Source organism: Suricata suricatta, chromosome 2 (assembly GCF_006229205.1).
Source record: "Suricata suricatta isolate VVHF042 chromosome 2, meerkat_22Aug2017_6uvM2_HiC, whole genome shotgun sequence".
NCBI lineage: Eukaryota > Metazoa > Chordata > Mammalia > Carnivora > Herpestidae > Suricata > Suricata suricatta.
This window is the reverse complement of record NC_043701.1, coordinates 73,820,015-73,840,295: the sequence shown is the minus strand read 5'-3', so window position 1 is coordinate 73,840,295 and position 20,281 is coordinate 73,820,015. Positions and strand designations below refer to the sequence as shown.

General features: G+C 37.7%; 1 protein-coding gene across 4 annotated transcripts in view; it reads left to right on the top strand.

Moving 5' to 3' along the window:
- Nucleotides 1–20,281, top strand: part of KIAA1324L (KIAA1324 like) — a 179,149-nt gene that overhangs the window by 94,808 nt on the left and 64,060 nt on the right. For all 4 annotated transcript variants that reach the window (XM_029928244.1, XM_029928252.1, XM_029928237.1 and 1 more), the window contains 3 exons: nt 9,309–9,504; nt 14,753–14,900; nt 18,754–18,840. In XM_029928244.1, the coding sequence (XP_029784104.1) occupies nt 9,341–9,504; nt 14,753–14,900; nt 18,754–18,840 (399 nt within the window). In that variant the 5' untranslated portion in view covers nt 9,309–9,340. The remainder of the gene's footprint in view (nt 1–9,308; nt 9,505–14,752; nt 14,901–18,753; nt 18,841–20,281) is intronic.

Sequence of the window (20,281 nt, the reverse complement as noted above, 5' to 3'; positions counted from 1 at the left end):
AGAACATTTCCTGTGTGCTAAGTGCATCCTGTTTTACTCAGAGTTTGCCAAATTTATTTGATTAGAGGACTCTTTTATCTAATATGTAGTTGGACCCCACAGGCTAATTTCTGCAGATAGAATTTTTGGGAAATGCAGGTGTAAGCACACGTGTCTGGCTAATTTAGTAAAATTTTGTATGGTTCTACTTATACTAGATTTAACTACTTTCCTTCTTTTAAATATCTTTTTATAAAGTGTATTTATTTATTTGGAGAGAGAGAGTGAGTGAGAGCAAGCAAGTGTACGTGAGCACATGAACTGGTGAGGTGCAGAGAGAGAGGGAGAAAGAGATTCCTAATCAGGCTCTGCGCTCATAGCCTGGAGCCTGATGCAGGCTTGGACTCGTGAGCCCGTGAGATCATGACCTGTGCTGAAACCAAGAGTCAACTATTTAACTGACTGTGCCACCCAGGCACTCCTAGGTTTAACTAGTTTCATGTAATTTCTTTGCTTTGTAAGGTACATTTGCAGCCTTAACTACATTGGTGTTTATTTGAAGACCTCCCATGGTTGATGGTCAGGTGTGGTATACACATCTGGTTAAATCCCAGATCTGCAACCAACTTATATATTTTGGGCAAAACATTTAGTTCACAGCTATTTATTGAACTTTAATTTATTCACTGAACAAGCATTTATCATTTTCTATATTCTTGATAGTAGGAATCCAAAAATAATTTTTGAAAGATGGCTGTTTTCCATGACCTTTCATTGTAATAAGAGAGTGGATGAGTAAATAAGTTACTTACAGCATTACTTGTAACATTGGGGCAAAGTGAATGATAAATATAAATAACTGAGGTGATCTTACCAAGAAAGATGGATGAGATCTACTCATAGGAAGAGGACTCACAGTAAAGCAGATATAAGTTCAGAGTCATTTAACAGCTGAATAACCTTGAAAAATTAAGCTTCAGCAGCTTCCTGTGAAAAATTGTGTCTTTACTGAGGGTTGAGTCAATAAATGCAATATCTAGTGGGCCACATATGTTACTTATCTGAGGATCTTGAAGCATACCCTGAAGGAAGTTGTTGGATTCAAGGATGCAAAGTGGCCTTTGAGACCTAGGAAACCTGGACACACTGGGGGCAGCACTGGGTTTCCCCGGGTGCATTCTGAGAGTTGCACAGCTGGCTGTCAGAGAATGTAAGAGGGAACAGAGATTCTGGCCAACCTCACAGGCTTCTATATGTTATACCAAGGATTATGACCTGGAGACAGATATTCATGGATGTCTGAGGAAATAGAACGAATTGATACATATAATCTACAGTGCTAGGTATCATAATAATATACTTAAATGGTAATAATAATATTAAAATAATAATTAAAATTATAATAGCCAGCAATTATTTGCTATATGCCAGGCATAATTGAAAATGTTTTACATGTATTCATTCAAATTTATTTAGGCATGACCACATCTTGTGAAGTAGGTATTTGTATTACCTCACACAGGTAGGTCAAGGGCAGAAAGGGAATTTGAACCCAGGCAGTCTAGCTTCTGGGTTCATATTCTTAACTCCTATGGTGTCCTGACTCTTGGGAATATACTACAGTATATACTGAACAAATGGTAAGTTCCCCTTCTTGATACATCCACGTTCCCCTAACATTTATCTCTTGACTAAAATGTAATGCAAGTTAATATTCAGATAACTAAATGATTTAAAAAATAGCATGTAAAGGCTCAGATATTTTGCTTTGTGGATCATTTTAATGGGTTAATGATCTCTCTGTAGATTTCATTATTTTTTAAATGTTTATATTTTTGAGGGAGAGAGAGAGAGTGCAGGGGAGGGGAAGAGAGAGGGGAGAATCTCAAGCAGGCTTTGCATTGTCAGCACAGAGCCTGATGCGGGTCTTGAATTCATGAACCATGAGATCATGACCTGAACTGAAACCAAGAGTTGGACACCCAGCCAACTGTGCCATCCAGGTGCCCCTACACTCTTAATTGTATCTATTTCTCTGAAAGATAAGAGAATAAGAATCAGAATTTAGGGCAGCTTTGTAGTTGTATCCTCATATACAACGAAGAGTTGGTTAGTTAGTATTTTTTCCCTGTGCCTAGAAATAATATTGTTAGTTCTTAATACATATAGTATACTTTCATTATTCAATGTGTATTAGAAAAAACTGATACTTTCTTCAACTGTAGAATTTATTTTTTTTTAAGTAGGGTCCACGTTCAGTGTGGGGCTTGAACTCACCACCATGGGATCAGGAGTCAGACACTCCACTGACTGCATCAGCAAGGTGCTCCTCAGGAATACAAATTCTTATTTTAGAGTAGGGTCCTTCTTCATTTATGCCAAGAAAAGAGGAGCTGTAGCCCTCTAATGGCTCCCAAGAAAGCTCTAGGGCCCTGGAATGTTTGTGGATTAAAGAACTCCTAAATTAGAGACTGACTTCACTGTTTTATTCTGTAGGTGAAACACAGAGATCTAATCAGATTAGTAAAAATTTGTTTTCTATGGGAAAGGAGAGGAACACTTTGTCCTCAATAGGTTTTGTCTGGAATGTTGACGCATAACGTTCCATGTGGGAAGGGTGTTTAAGTTGAATGGGCTCAGCAACACACAAGACAGGTGAAAGGCCTGAATGAATGGGGTTATGAAAAAACAGCTCAGAAATCAGCCTTTTTGTCCCTTGTGGTGTTTGGTGGGAATGAGGCTGAGGGTGGTTCTCTGAAGAGCATATTTTATAAGGAGATGAGGGAATTCAACCCTCAAAATTGCAGAATCATATTAGGAAGTAGAGGGTGACTGACACCTTCTAAGGAAGAGGAAAAGTTCAGGATGATAAGAATCAAAATGTTAGGACATTTGGAAGTTGAGAAAACTGATTTTACAAATGTATCGTTTTGCGCCCTTTGGCGACCTCATCAAGTACTCTCACTGTTTTCCTTCCCCTGACCTTTGCTGTTGTATTTTTTTCTATAAAACTTATGTCATCTTGTGCCTCATGGACTGGAATTGGTCTTCTCCCCCATTAAACATTGAAGTCAGGAAGCCACAATAAAAGCCATTTGTGACTGTTTTCTAAAATGAAAACTACCTTAGTTAGTTTTTTCTCATAAAAAGTTGGAAACTTATTTAATGGTTTGTTACCTGTCATGTTACACAAATCAATTTTCCTGCCAGGGAGTTGTTTTGTTTTTTTGAGGGTGGGGTGGGGATCATATTCTGGCTCATCAGTCCCCTTGCAGAAGTGCGGTCATATGGTCCTACCTGGCAGGGCTGTGTGAGGACCCATCCACTGGAAAGGATGTTAGAGGTGAGAATTGTTTTTCAGAGATGCAGTGGCAATGCTTTCACTAAAGCCTCTTTTCAAAGAAGAGTAAATTAGAGAACATTAACCAGAACTGGTTTGTATTCATGCACTTGTTGTATTCATGCAAGTGTATTCATGCATTTTGTTGGTATGTCTCCTATCTCACTTTCATTTTTGTGAAATGAGATGTAGTTGTTTTCTTTTCTGAAGATTTCACAGGTAAAAATGTGAAAGTGTTCTCTTCATCACCAGCCCTGAGGCAGGAAAAAGAAGAGTTGAGATGTGCTGCACTTAGAATCGTGTTCAATTTCTCCCAGATGCCATTTTTTACTTTCTTTTGTTTTCTGTGAGAATTATAAACCTGAAGTTTTAATTCTTTGATCAGGAGAAGTAATGGAAGATGAGGAAGATAAGGCTAGACTAGATTAGAATAGAAATTCCATCAGAATAAGGGCTGTTTCCAAATTGTCCTTGGTGTCTAGTCTTTGCCAACCAAATACTAGGTACTCGGGAAGTATTTATTGAATGACTTCATGTAATATAGTGTGATTCTCAGGTACTTACCTGTAATGACATTGCGTAGGCTTGCTAATTTGTCAGCATCTCATTAAAAATTAAAAATTTCTTTTACTATTACTTATTTGCTGTTTACTGTTTAGAAAATAAATTTCAGTAATAAATAATCTTGAATTAAGTAGAAATATGAATGAATTATGAATAAATGTAATTGATAGTTACCGCCTTTCAAAGCATGAGGTCTCTGGAGGAAGAAATAGCAAAATTAAAAAGCCCTTGTGGTGAAAAGATTAAATAGATAGTCTTTATTGTTAGGCATAAATCATAGATGATAATCAGCATATAAATGATTAATTCATTAGCTGTTATTTAGTGCATTGTACTGGGTGGTTGCATGATCACAGAGATGCTTTGAATTTTCATGTCACTTTTCACTTTCAGAGTGGTTTCAAGGGTCTCATGGGACCACACCAATCTTACGAGGGAGGAAGTAAAGTGATCTCTCACTGGAATGTGAATGAAGGAAGTAATAAAGGGTTAAATAAATGGCTTCAGCCTTTTGCTATGGTTATAGATGAATATAAATGGTTTTTCCCTCTTTCTTTACACCTGCGTATTTAAACCTTTACAGATTCATAGTAGCAGAAATAGAGGTCAGGAAAGAGGCATAGCGCTGAGAAAATGAACACTGAGTTTGGCACATGACCTCTTGGTTTAGATGTAAGAGGATGGATATGTTTTTAAAGTAGGCTTTATTCCCAACACTGAGCCCAATGAGGGCTTGAACTGAAGACCCTGAGATCAAGACCTGAGCTGAGATCGGTAGTAGGATGCTTAACTGACTGAGAGCCACCCAGGTGACCCAAAAGAATGGATTTTTAACATCACTCTTTCTCTGGCTGCTTAGGTAAAATATTGTGAGATCTCAGACTGTTAAGTAGTGTGGGACCTTAGGCAAATAAGGTTTTTCTGTTCTTAGGACAGAACTTTGGAATCTGCTAACTTTAATTCAATACAGATGCTCTAGGATTTTGAGGTTGTTGAAAAATCATGTTTATTTAGAAATGATTTTTCAAATGAAATGTAGTCAACTGGCATTTACAACAGTTAAAACAGCTCCTTATAATAATCATCATCCTGTTTTTGTTGAAAGGGTCCTGTTTATGCTTTAAAGATATTTGGATGAAAAGAGTGTAGGGCCTAAGGTTATAAAAACTTTTACAATCCACTTAAAAATCCAGAAGCCAAGAAAGCAGTGTTGGAGTAGAAAGTGGGTTTGGCTAAGATGGAACATACCAGAAAGGGGAAAACTGGTCATTGTTGGTGACTGCCTAAAGGTTAGCAGTGCTATGTTGACATAATCTCATAGAGTAAATTATATTTAACAGGAACATGTGATTCTTCTCTTCCTTTGACATGTGGCTTGAGGGCTGGCTTCCAGGATGGACAAAAGATTGAGAGATAGCAAATGATGACAATACAAAAAGGTTTAGACTCTTTAGTTCCCCTGTATCATTAAAGGCCCTATAACCCTTTGACTAGCTTTGATTACATAATTATTCTGAGGAGATAAAAACTTACCAATCCAGTGGCAGAATTCTTGTTGTCCCAGACTCCTGAATTATTAATAATCATTGCTAACATATATCGAGTGACTTACGGCAGGCACACTGGTAAAGGCTTTATGTGGAATAGCTTATTGACTCCAACAGCAGTTCATTGAGTTAGATATTAGTATTATCTTTCTTTTTACAGATGAGGACATTGAAACTTAGAGAAGTTAGCAACTTGTGAAAATATTTCATGAATGTGTTAGGAATGATACATTAAAAAGACCAAGATTTCTGAGGATGGGGAATGGTTATTGCTCTCTAATGCACAAAAATGAATATTGTTTAACAACTGAAGACAGGAAATGAAGAAGTATGTAAAGTATAATAATAGATTCATTTGGAATTGCTTAATTTTGTGCATCAATTATTATAAGTTGAATTTTCCTCAGGCAGCTGCTTTATAATCAGACCTAAATTTGGATATCAGTTTTGCCACTTGGTAATGGTACCTTCTTAATTCGGTTATTTGAATATATTTTGCCTCATTTTTTTCACCTGGTAAATGGGCATAATATCTTCCTCCTTCACAGGTCTCGTATAAACATTGCTCCCAATTATTTGTGGATTCCATATTTGAAAATTCACATACTTTATAAAATTGGTGATCCCTCCCCATCAATACAAATAATACTTTCACAGTCATTTACAAACATGTACAAAACTTTAAAAATTGGAGTCACCTGATCACATGGTCTGAACTGAGGTTAAACAAGGTGACATTCTACCATATTTCTTACAGTGTCAACAAGTGTCCTCTTCATGGTCTATTTAATACCACTTTTTTCTTTTTTTTTAAGTTTTTTTTTAATGTTTTATTTATTTTTGATACAGAGAGAGACAGAACATGAGAGGGGTAAGGGCAGAGAGAGAGGGAAACACAGAACAGGAAGCAGGCTCCAGGCTCTGAGCTAGCTGTCAGCACAGAGCCTGACGCGGGGCTCGAACCCACGAATGTGAGATCTGACCTGAGCCGAAGTCAGAGGCTTAACCGACTGAGCCACCCAGGCGCCCCTCCACTTTTTTCTTTTTGCATTTTTATACTTCTCTGGGTGGTTTTACTGTGTAAAATGGCCCCCAAATGAGCTGAAGTGCTGGCTAGTGTTCCTAAGTGCAAGAGGCTGTGATGTGCCTTGTGGAGAAAATACTTGGGTTAAATAAGCGTTCACGGATGAGTTATGGTGCTGTTGGCCATAAGTTCAATGTTAGTGAATGAACAGTATGTATTAAATAAAATATTTTTCAACTGAAACACACATAAAACAAGGTTAGATATTGATCTGTTGCTGAAGACATTGTGGCCAGAGTCACATAGGAGCCAAACCCTGTATTTTCCATGGATAAAAAGAATTAACTCTGTAATGAATACTCAGAACACTCACTGTCAATTTTATCTTTCAGCCTTCCTTCTGGTTTTACAGGAGACACCTCTGAAAGAGTTGGGGGTATTTTTAGTGATTGATCAGGGCAGTGAACACTCTGAAATAATACAACCCAGTCTTAGCTTCTAGAATCCCTTATAACAACTTATAAAATATTGCTTGTCACTAATTAAAGGTTCAGTTTGGGACACTAGACTAAACTATCTTTGAAGATTATTTTATGAGTAAGTATTCAGCGCACCAGGTGGTATAGTATCTGCTGTAACTATTCAGTTCTCCCACTGAGGTGTAAAAGCAGCCATAGACAATACATAAATGAATGGTTGTGACTGTGTGTGTGTGTTTTGTTCTTTTAAGTGTTTTATTTATTTTTGAGAGAGAGAGAGAATGTGTGCATGAGCAAGCAGGGGAGGGGCAGAGAAATGGGGGACAGAGGATCCGAAGTGGGCTCTGCACTGATGGTGGAGCCGATGCAGGGCTCAGACTAATGGAACATGAGATCATGAGATCATGACCTGAGTCCAAGCCTCATGCTCAACTGACTAAGCCACCAAGGCACTTGGAGACTGTGTTTCATTAAAACTACTTATAAAAACAGGCAGCAAGATGAATTTGGCCTGTGAGCAGTAGTTTGCTGACCTTTGATTTAGTGTAATGTTGATGCTTGGTTTCTTATAGTATTTATCAGTTTACTAGAAGACCTGTAAACCATAGAAAGTGAAATAAAACTTTTCCCCATTACTGTGTTTCTCTGGTGGTAGTGCTGGTAGTGATAACAGTAGCATATAGCGAGCATTTATTAAATGCCAGGCACTATGCTTAGCGCTTTAAACTATTTTTATTTAATTAGTATAGCCCTATTAAACAATACTGTGATTATTATCTCATTTTTCAATGATAGAACTGAGGCCCCAGAGAGGTGAAGTAACTCAACTAAGGTCATAGGAAATAGTACAGCCTGGTTCTAGGGTGGTTTTGACCTTGTAGCCAGCATTCAATATCTTTTGCCTAACCTTTTCTTATTTTCTCATGTTTTACTAGTTTGGGGATGTTGAGAGCTGGAATTTCACTGTACAGAGAATTTAAGCTTTTCTGAAGAAAAACATTATTTTTTTTTTGAGTGGATAAGTAAGTATATGATTGTGGGTTTTAGCTCTAATTCTTTATTTTGTAAAAATTAACTTGTTGGTCTGTCTTGATAAGTATCCACATATGTTATAAAGGAGAATCTATCAAATGTGAGGCTTTGCTCCTTCCCTGTCTGCTGGGAGATTGGTTATTCTTTATCAGTTAATTTGGAGGTTTTATTTTATTTGGAGGTCTTGTTTCTTTAATATCTCATTAAATGCTTAGAAAGTCTGTTGCTTTTAAGTCACAGATATCACTGATACCACTTTGAACACAGAGCCAGACACTCAAGGGACATAGGTTTGCATTTGCTGAATAAATAACAACTCAGCAGCACAACTACATTCTTTGGTATAACCCTATGCCTGCTGTGTCTGGTTAGTTCTCAGAATTAGCACAGAGCTCAACATGGGCAGTAAGATGGACGTTGTGGAAATGACTGTCGCTGTTGTGAATATTGAAAAAGTGGAGATACTGGCTTAGCTATTGCATGAGGAACACTGCCTTCCCTTTACTCCTTTATGTTTAGTTCTCACTCATGGCGTCAACCTTTTATTTGGACTTCGTATTTGCCACATAGATTTAGGAATCTAAAAGTAATGATCCTTGTTTTCTGGATGCTCAAAAGTCTCACATATATATCACCTTATGAGCAAATATGTGTTCGTGTGCGTGTTTGTGTGTGTGCGCACACGTGCACCTTAATGCAAGTGCTATGAGAAGAGGATTGTAGGAGCCCAGAGGGAGGCACAACTGACCAGTGGACTGGCTGGTTGGGGCAGGGAGGTCTTATGAAGAGGGGCATTTTTGAGTTAGGAATGGGAGTTTTCCAAGTGGAGCAGATGGATTAGTTAGCCTCTCTGGAGAAAGATGACCACAGTAGGGAGACAAAGGGTGAAAAAAATTGGGAATGATAGGAATTTTGTTAGGGTTGAAAGAGGATGGGCCAAGAGATGAGGCTGGGAAAATATGTTGGGGCCCAAGTGTGAAGCGCACATGTTAATCAGGGCAGCTTTAGAAAGCTTTAGGGGTGCCTGGGAGGCTTAGGCAGTTAAGCATCAACTCTTGCTTTCAGCTCAGGTCATGATCTCATGGCTAGTGAGATCGAGCCCCATGTTGGGCTTTGCACTACTATGACATTGTGGAGCCTGCTTGGGATTCTCCCTCTCCCTCTCTCTGCCCCTACCCTGCTCATGTGCGTGCTCGCTCTCTCTCAAAATAAATAAGTAAAAAGTAAACTTAAAATAAGCTTTGATTAGGACATAGCATGATCAGAGCTTTGTAAAAAATCTGGTGACAAAATTGCTGGAGAAGTGCAGTGACTAATGGGGTCTACATTCTTCTGCCTTCCAGCTTTCTCCTGTGCTTCTGGAGAGTATCTAGAAATGAAGAACCAGGTGTGCAGTAAGTGTGGTGAAGGTACCTATTCTTTGGGCAGTGGCATCAAATTTGATGAATGGGATGAGTTGCCAGCTGGATTTTCCAACGTTGCAACGTTCATGGACACTGTGGTCGGCCCTTCTGACAGCAGGCCAGATGGCTGTAACAAGTAAGAACCCAAGGGAGTCGTTGGATCTTGACTGAGTACTTGAGAAGGGTATAGTTGCTCTTTTCCAGAAAGAAGTTAGAGATGATCTTCGTACTGATTGAGGTTATAGATAAGCTAATTGCAAAGAGTCACGTTTTCTTTTTCATTTTGGACATTCACTACAAATAATGTAGCTGAATTTTTATGAGATTAAAATAATTGCTTTTAGGACATGATAGATACCAGATACAAAAATACAGCACAGCTGTTAGAAAAAAAATTAATTTTCTGATAATAAATTGATAACATTCAAGCCAGTGGAATTTCTACAAACCCTTCTGTGATTTTTAATGGGTAATTTTAGGTTTAGTCTTCTTTTCCTCTGAAAGAAGAATGTGTAATCTTCATTTAGATACTCAATCTACTGTAAGTTAAATAAAGTAGAAAGCTCTTTTGCTTAATTTCTACCTTAAAAAATTTATAATTGAAGTATAGTTGGCATATTATACAGCACTTTTAGACATACTGCATAATGATCTGACATTTATATATATTATGAGCTGTCCACCATGATAATTGTAGTTACCTCCTGTCACCTTACAGAGTTATTACGATATGATTGACTATATTACCTATGCTGTAATTTCTTCCTTCCTTTAGGGAATTATTAGCTTTGCCAGTGACAACACTGGTGGAATGTTACATTGTTTTAAAAAGATATAAAATGTTTATCTTTGGGCTGTAATCCTTCCTGTTCTCTTGTATTTACTATATAACATTTCCTTCTATAAGGCCATGTATAGAATAATTAAATGTTAGGCTTCTGGCTACTTTCCAACAAGAATGGCTTTTTAGGAACTGAACATTTTTACCACGAGCTAAGGATGCTTGGAAATTATTTAGCTGTGCTAAAAGATGTGTTCTGTCCTTCCTGCCTTCCCTGAATCTCTCTTGCTTTGCAGTGCTCTATCTGAAAAGTGACATTTTTACTCTCTTGATAATCATTTTGTATATATATAGGGTTGTGGCATTAGATATCATTAATATCTAATGTATATACATTTATATATGTTTGTATATATACACATACATGTATATACATATGTGTATAAGTGTGTGTATATATTTTTAAAATGTAATTTAATTTTTTAAACAAAAGCTCTTTAGAGGAAGGTACTAAAGGATGATATGGTACCTCAGATCTTTGTTTCAGTGGGCAGGAGATATTGACATGGCTTCTTTTTCTACTTAGAATACGTGGTTTATTCAGTAAAGAAGTTGAATGATGAGCACAACTGTTTCAATGTACTGTCTTGTGTAATTTTTTTCAATGTGAATTTCACTCTGATATTGTTATGAGCACTTCCCTCCCTCCATTCTTTTATCTGTTCATCCAATCTTGCTTTAATTCTTTTTAGTTAGTTGGGTCATATAAAAGACATACACTGAACTTTGTAAGGAATTGTCAGAGTTTTCCAAAATGGTTGTATCACTGTAGACTACAATGGTGCATTTGAATTTTAGTTATGCTACACATTTACCAACATTTTGTTTTGTCAAGTCTTGTTTTATTTTTGCCGTGTGTGTGTGTGTGTGTGTGTGTATGTGTGTGTGTATGTGAAATGATACCTCCTTGTGGTTTTACTTTGCATTTCTCTTGAACCCTTTTCATATGTTCATTGTCCACGTGTTTATTTTTTTATGTGTATGTTATATATCAACATGTTTTACCCATTTTATATTTTTTGGGTCATTTTATTATTGAGCTATATGTGATCTTTGTGTATTCTGGACATGAGTTCTTGTCATTATATTATATTTATATAATATACATGCATACATGTATGTGCAAGTACATATACATATAGGTATGTGTAATATTTTCTCCCAGTTTGTGTCTTAATGGTGTCTTTTGATAAAGTTTAAAATTTGAAAAAGTACAATTTATCAATTTTTTTCTGTTATGGTTAATGTTTTTTATATTTTTAGATATCTTTGCTAATCTTGATTGCAAAGGCTACACATTACAATATGCATTCTAATAGCACAATTAGTTATTATTGTACTTTTGCATAATATGTAAAACTTGACAACAGTGTGGTTACAGTTATACCCTCATCTGTGTACTGTGGTCCTGTATTCTATAATACAATGAAACATATGTTAAATAGTCAGTTGTATTTAAAAGAGCTAAAGAGATGAAAAAATATAGGGGGCTCCTGGGTGGATAAGTCGGTTAAGTGTCTGACTTCAGCTCAGGTCATGACTCATGGTTCATGTGTTTGAGTCCCCGTCTGGCTCTGTACTAACAGCTCACAGCCTGGAAATGCTTCAGATTCTGTGTCTCTCTCTCTCTCTGCCCTTCTCCCACTCATGCTCTGTTTCTCTCTCAAAAATAAACATTGAAAAAACAATTAAAAAAAGAAGTGAAAAAATGCAGCTTTAGATGTTTGTCTACATAGTCACCATTATTGCTGCTCTTTCTTTATGTAGATCTGAATGTTTAGGATTATTGTTTCAACCATAATATAGGTCTGCTGCTCACAAATTCAGCTTTTGTTTGCCTCTATTTTGAAGAGTATTTTCGTAGACATTGGACTCTTGACTTTTCTCTTTCTATGCTTTAAAGATGTTCCACTACCTTCTGAACTCTCCCCTTATTTGTGATGAAAAGTTAGCTGTATTGTTTATGATTAATTCCCTTCTATGTAAAGTACCTTAATTTCTCTATTCATAAAATGCTCTCCATACTTTTGGTACTCAACAGTTTGACTATGACATGTCTGGCATTTGTTTTCTTGTATTTACCTCAAGTTTAGTGAGCTTCTTGGATTTGTAGGTTGATAGTGTCACCAAATGTAGTAATTATTTTAGCAGTTACTTCATCAATAATCTTTTTCTGCCTTTTTCTTTGCCTCTTTTCCTTTTTTGACTTCAATTACATGTAGGTTAGACCACTTGATACTGTCTCAAAGTCATTGAGCCTTCTTATTTTTTTTCATATTTTTTCTTTCATATTACAGAATGCATGATTTCTATTGCTCTATCACTGAATATCCTTTTTCTTTTCTTTGCTTTTCTTTTTTTCAGTCTCAAACTTGCTCGGAAGCCCATCTGGTGAATTTTAAATTTTACATGTTGTGATTTTTCAGTTCTAGAATTTCCGTCTAGTTTATTTTATGGTTCTTATTTCCCTTAAAATCTTCAACATTCTTGATCCCTTCACTCATTGTATTCATCTTTTATTTATAGTTGACTGTACATGTAAGAACTCTCTTAAATACTTGTCTGGTTTTTTTACTGTCTTTTTTCTTGATTATGGGTCATATTTTCCCTCTTGCATGTCTAGTAAATTTTTATTGCATCTTGGGCATTGTGAATGTTAAGGTGCAGGGAATCTGGATTATTTTTTTTCCCTTCATTTTAAAAGTGCTGAATTATGTTCTGGCAGGCAGCGTATGTACTGAAAGAACACCTTGATCTCATCAGGCCTGGTTTTATTAATTTTTGGGTGGCTGTGTATTAGTTTTGCACTGAGTTCTAGGTCACGGCCTTTATTTTAGTGAGGGAGTTGGCAATCTGTGGCCTACGAGCCCTTTGTTTTTGTAAACAAAGTTATATTGGAAGACAGCTGCACTCATTTATTTATGCATTGTCTGTGGCCACTTTTCAGTTACAATAGCAGAGTTAAGTATTGCAGGAAGGACCAGATGGTCTACAAAGCCAACAGTATTTACTCTCTGGCCCGTTATGGAGAGGTTTGCTCATACATGCTTTAGGGCATGGCCCTTATTTTCCAAGGTGTGGCAATTCTGGGGTCTCACATAAATGCCCAATATTGTTATCAGGTTTTCTCTTCTCTGGCTGACTTGGAGCTCTGGTGACTCCCATTAAAGTGGGCTCTGTAATTATGTCTCAGCTCTGCAGTGGCCGTTCTCCAGCCCTAAGTCCAGGACCTACAGAGGAACCCTATGGACTTCTGGAGGCCCTGTTTTCTGATTCTCAGGCCTATAAATTCCAAGTGCTTCAGCTGCCCTAATGACTCATCTCTGCTCCTCAGCCCAATGAGACCCTGCGCTCTGCTTCAGTACTGTCTCCCAGTGCCACAGTCTGGAAAGTGTCCTGAAAAGTGAGGTCAAGGTCAATTTGGGCTATGTGTCATGCATTTTCCTGCTCTGAAGAATCTCAGTCCTTCATTGTGTATTCTCAGTGCCTAAACATGGCTCATGTATTTTCTTTAGTTTAATAGTTAAAGAATAAGGGCAAATCCGAATACCAATTAGTGAGTCTTGTTGGGATGTGGAAATCTCAGTCTTCAGGTTTTGTTCTGTTAGAAAAAAGAAAAGAATTTGCCCAAATCTCATTCTTATTCATGTAAACAGTTACATCTGAAGAGGAGGGTGTTAAGTTGTGCTTTCATATATTTTGATTAGAAATATTTTTGGCCAAAGAGTCAAAAAGTGACTCATTATTGGTTTATCTAAGAATTGTGGTTAGATTTACAACTTAAAATTTTCTTCTTTATTTATTTATTTTATTTAGAGAGTGAATGTGTGTGTGAGGGCATGTAAGGGGTAGAGAGAGAGAAGGAGAGAGAGAATCCCAAGCAGGCTCCATGCTGTCAGTGTAGAGCCCGACTCGGGGCTCAAACTCACGAACTGCAAGATCATATCCTGAACCAAAATCAAGAGTCAAATGCTCAACTGGCTGAGCTACCCAGGTGCCCCAACAGCTTACATTTTGTTCACCAGTGTGTTTTCTTAATTTTTCACTTTTTTTAAGATAAAAATTCCAAACAGACTCTTACCACTGTATTATACTCTGAAGCTGTGATCTATATTTTATTTATCCATTTATTTGCTAAATGGATTTTTAATAGTACCGTTCCTTCTTTCATATCAAGAAACTCCCTCATCCCCCTGCCAGGTATAGATGCTTATAACTTAAACCTCACATGTTGTTTGAGAGAATAATTTTACCTCAGATGATGGCAGTTTGTGGTCATCTATTTAGTAATCAAATTTTTGGTGGACAATAGCAGTTTCTGAACAAATGGATCCTATAACCTTACCAAAATTTAGGAAGTCCTGGGCCATGAGAAATGAACCTTTTCCCTGTAATGTGTTGGCCTTGAGTTCCAGAAACGTTTTAGACTTCTCTGCTGTGCTTTGCTGATGGAACTACTCCACTTCTGAATCAGAGGTAACTTGTGCACAGAAGAGGTTTCTGAACGCTAATGTAAAAATGCCTCTTGGTTTTGTTTCCACAGCTCTTCATGGGTCCCTCGTGGAAACTACATCGAGTCAAATCGTGATGACTGCACGGTATCTTTGATCTATGCTGTGCACCTTAAGAAGTCGGGTTATGTCTTCTTTGAGTACCAGTATGTGGACAACAACATCTTCTTTGAGTTCTTTGTAAGGGCTTTTATGTTCTAGAATCCACTTTTTGAGGGAAATCCATGTAAAATTTTGTTAATGTTGTTGCTATTGCATTGTATGCCTCCTCAGTTTCTTCTGTTAATTGAACCTTTTGATCTTAAAAGAAAACTTTATATTTCTCTATAATACTTTATTTTCTGGTTAGTATTGTTACCTGTTCATTCTCACCTTGTCAAGTAACATTAGGCTTGTTTTATTTTTGGGTATGATCATTGGATGACCATTTGATATGGACTTTTTGTGTGCAACATGCTTTCACCAATTTTCACTTTAATTTTTTTATAGCTACAGATGCTGTTTTACTCAAAATCTGTTTTTACAAATTTAGGTTTTGGTTTTTTTCTTTGCAGTTTCAAGTATTTGATTGCTGTACACTTGGGCAATATTTTACTTTATTTTAGGTTTTTTCCCTATTTATTTATTTATTTATTTATTTATTTTAATAGTTTATTGTCAAATTGGTTTCCATGTAACATCCAGTGCTCTTCCCCACAAGTACCCTCCTCCATCACCACTTCCCCCCTTTCCCCCTTTCTTCCTTCCCCTCCCCCTTCAGCCCTAGGTTCATTTTCAGTATTTAATAGTCCTCATGATTTTCATCCCTCTCTCCCCCCAACTCTTTTTCCCCTTTCCCCTCCCTATGGTCCTCTGTTAGGTTTCTCCTGTTAGACCTATGAGTGCAAACATATGATATATGTCCTTCTCTGCCTGGCTTATTTGGCTTAGCATGACACCCTTGAGGTCCATCCATTTTGCTACAAATGACCAGATTTCATTCCTTCTCATTTGGACAATATTTTAAAAGTAGAAGTGGCAGTGTGTTTCTGATTCTGTCAATTTTGTATAACCTAAAGGAATCAGTGGGTGAGATAGTTGATATCTTTGGTAAGAGATGAAATAGCATTATAGAATATAGGATAAAATAATAGTCTTACAAAATAGGCTGTTACCACTAAAATTATTTAAACATTTAATATAAACTACATCTAATCTAGTAAATATTTGTTGTGCTAGTCACTCAAATGCTTGAGAAAATGTTTTCAGATTGACTTCTAATCCCCTCCACCCAAAAAGTGTGTTATTCATAGAACTGGGAAAAATTATCTTATAAAATGTTGCTGTGGTCCAGATTTCAGGAGCCTATGTGCTAGTTATTACAAAACAAATTTATATTGCCCCTGATCATGGAAATTGGTAAGTCAGAAGTTTGGTAGGAAGAGATATTTGCCATGAAAATATGAGTGTTGTATTTGAAGTCAAGAGATTCTGGGTCAGGTCCCAACAGCAGCAACTGGTTGTGTGTTTTGCGCAATTAAAGTTAACTTTTCCGGCCCTCAGCCTTTTGCCAAGTGGATTGTATGACAAGACCTTTTAAGAAGCCTCCTGGTTCTAATCTTTTGATGACTTTAAGATGTTAGGTAACGTTCAAACAGATTTCCTTTTGAAGCTACATTTTATTTGCAAAACACTTCTTAGAGTAAATGATTCCCTATTCCCTGGGACATTTTTGTGATCTTACTAAAAGTAGAATAAAGTTAAGGAGCAAGGTAATTATGTAACTGTTAGAATACGCATTTAGTTTTGGTATTGTAGAGTGAGTCCTTTGAGAGTTGTTGATAAAGGTCCTCTTAAGGCATAAAGTTTCTTTACTTCCTTTCAGTGATCCCTTTGTTCTTCTGGTTATAAATTGGAAAGGGGTGGTAACTTCATACTCCTTCTTTTATTGATGTTTCAGCTTTGCAGGGTACAATTTATTGACTCAGAGGGTCAACTCATCACACTAGTGGTTAATGGAAAGGAAATGTCTCCAGACAGATGCACATGTACCTATAGACATCACAATAATTTAAAGCACTAAAGTATTTAATTTTAGAACTATGTGGGCGCTTGATTCAGCTCCTCCACTCTTAGTTTTTAAAGGATAAAACTGGGGGCTCTGGGTGGCTCAGTCGGTTAAGCATCTTACTTCAACTCGGGTCATGATCTCACAGTTTGTGAGTTCAAGCCCTGCATCAGGCTCTGTGCTGACAACTCAGAGCCTGGAGCCTGCTTCAGGTTCTGTGTCTCCCTCTCTCTCTGACCCTCCCATGCTCATGTCCGTTGTGTCTGTCTGTCTGTCTGTCTCTCTTTCTCCCTCTCTTAAAAATAAAATAAAGGGACTCCTGGGTGGCTCAGTCAGCTAAGTGTCTGACTGGGCTCAGGTCATGATCTCGCAGTCTGTGGGTTTGAGCCCATCATCGGGTTCTGTGCTGGCAGCTCAGAGCCTGGAGCCTGTTTCAGATTCTGTGTATCCCTCTCTCTCTCTGCCCCTCCCCCACTCGTGCTCTGTGTCTGTCTCAAAAATAAATAAGCCAAAAGTAAATAAATAAATAAAAAATAAAATAAAAACAAAGAAAAATGATGAAACTGAAGCCTAGAGAGAATAAGTGATTGGACCAAGGTCATACCTTTGCTACTTAACCTTGAGAATGCAGAACAGACGTCAGATCCCAGAATGCCAGTAGAATGTCCTGAAAAGACACAATGTTTGATTTTAGCTGAAAGAAAAAAAAAAAGAAGCTTTCAGCTTTTCCCAAAACTGACCATTGAAGGTATATTTAAGGTATATAACTGCTTAAAATGGCTTACCACTTTCATTAGAATGGCCATTATGCTTATAGTATAAATATGAGACTTGGCTTCACTTACAAAAAATAGCCTTAGTAGCTGATATTCCCTGATATTTTGAAATGTTAAAAGGATCTATTTTCCTATTAGTAACCTTTACAAAATATTTATTACACAGTAGATTTTTTTAATAGTTTTAAAAAATAATTTATTTATTGCAAGCTGGGAAGGGTGAATGAAAGGGAGACACAGAATCTGAGGCAGGCTCCAGGCTCTGAGCTGTCAGCACAGAGCTCAACGTGGGGCTCAAACCCATGGACCATGAGATCATGGCCTGAGCCTACGTCAGACACATAGCCCACGGAGCCACCCAGGTGTCCCCAGAGTATATTTTCCTGTTGTTTTTAAACTGGTTAGGAAGATGAATGCAGTGGAAAAGATGTAGAGAAGAAAGAAAAAGCCATTCTGGCGAAAGTAGAGGGGATGATTTCTTACTTTAACCCTACTCTATTGCTGACTGTTGTGCAATACTGCAAAATGGCCTAGCCTTTTGATGTCTGTGATTTCTTCACAGGCCTGGAAAAATAGTGCGCAGACCCTTAGGCATTTTGTGAGAGTTGTCTGGAAAGCACAAAGTGTTTGGTGTTAAGACTGTAGCTGTAGTCATTTGAGTTGGCTTGGCATATGATTAACATTTACCCCCTCCCCGCCAAAAAAAGAAACCGTAGGGCTGTAACGTTGAGTATAGCCATTCACCTACGTATTTGGAATAAGTCTTGCGGAACTGAACACGAAGCAGATTTCATTTATTTATCAATTTAAAGTGTTACTGCTTTAAATCTTGTAAAAATAAACTTTATTTTTATACTCTTGGACCTGCACGGTGAATGCAAGCTTTTGAAACATTTGTTAAGATTTTGGTAATAACTTTTTCTCCTTTCTGTGAATTTTCAGGGTGAGCTACTGTCATCATTTCTCCTTCCCTCCTCTCTGTTCTTAACCCTTTTGTTACAATAATGAGGATGCTTTACTTAGAACCACTGTATATTATTGTCACTTGGGGTCCCGAGGTCGTGGTATGTTTACTTGCTGAGAATTACTCATGGCCATGATTTAGTATGTATTGAAAGAAGTTCTTGCAGCCTGTCTTGTGCTGAGTAATGCCTTTAATTAAAGCCATTATTCAGGAAGCTTTACTGGGGCCTTTGTGTTCAATCTGCAGATTCAGAATGATCAGTGCCAGGAGATGGACACCACCGCAGACAAGTGGGTAAAACTCACAGACAATGGAGAATGGGGCTCTCATTCTGTAAGTCTCTCTTTGTTCTTCTCTCCCACCAGCCTCCATTCTGCTCCTTCCTTTTCCCAACCTTATAAAGAACTTTATTTTATGAAAAGAAAGTTTATTCGTTTAGATAGTTTCTGAGGAGGGAAGAAATTGCCTCAAAGTTTCGTGGACACAGGTTCTTTCTAGGTGTTTTATCCTACTTTTCTCTGTTTGGGTTTCTTCCCCCTCTCTTCCCTGTACGACTCCAAAGGGGCATTGACAAGAAACAAGGCTATTCAAAGCTAATACACAGAACCTCTGGGGTATGTAAGCTTGCCAAGGTGCCTGTCACGTGGGAGGAATTGGTGGCTCTTGGCACTGGAAGGATCCTTTGAGCCCTCTTTCCATGCAGTCTCTCCAACAAGTGACTTTCAAACTTGTTCTGTTGGTGGCTGTCCTGACTCCATTACTGGACAGCGCCGCATACGAAACCCATCAGTGTTTGGAGCCAACCCTGCCCCCTGTCTTCTGTCGCCTGTTGCTCAAAGTCCTACCCTCTCTGGCCACATCGTGTACAGTAACTACCTGCTCTCCCCAGGACAACTCCAAACATGTGAAAACAATGATCAAGTAACACAGTCTGTGCATCTGTTATTATTTGAGGTACTCTCCCATTGGACTGAGCCATGGATTTAAAATCTAACTCTAGCTTATAGTAATTGTGTTTCTTTAGGCAATTGGTGTAATCTCTTTGATTCTGATTTTTCATGGAAGGAATGGGAGCACTCTTGCAAGGTTATGTGAGATGTTTCATGGGAAAGGCCTCGCAGTATAGACTGAGTTCTATGTGACTGGTGACCGTCCGCCCTTGCCTTTCTGTTATAGCAGGTGCCTCATCCTTCTGTGATTAATTCAGTGTACCCTCTCTGACTATTTTTTGATCTGTATGCCTGGAAGTGATATTAGAACCACTTACGATCCATTTGTCTGAGCATTCATTAAGCTGCATTCTGAAGCTACAAGTAACCCTTGGCAACAAACATGCTTTCTTCACGTAACCCATGGGAAGGTACTTAATGCGTGGCTTTCCTGAATCTCTGGCAGTGTGAAGTACTTGGATATGCTTTAAGTTTATACAGCTTGAATCTGGCCAGCCAGAGACGTCACAGAAGAATAGGAGTGGCAAATGAGAAAGCAAGGAACCCTTATTTTAGTTTCTTTGACAGAAACAGTGTGAGACTTACCAGAAAAGTCATTTGATATGTAAGTAGAACAATGTGCTGGTGGCAAAGGAAGTAAATACTAGCTGTACCGATCACTTAAGTGCTGGAGATATACATTTAAACCATGTTATTTTACAGCAGTTTTGTTTTTCTCTGGTTGTGGCAGCAGCAATGCTTATTAAATAATTTTATTTCTATTTATTTATTTTTAAATCTTTTTAAGTTTATTTACTTATTTTGAGAGAGAGGCAGAGAGAGAG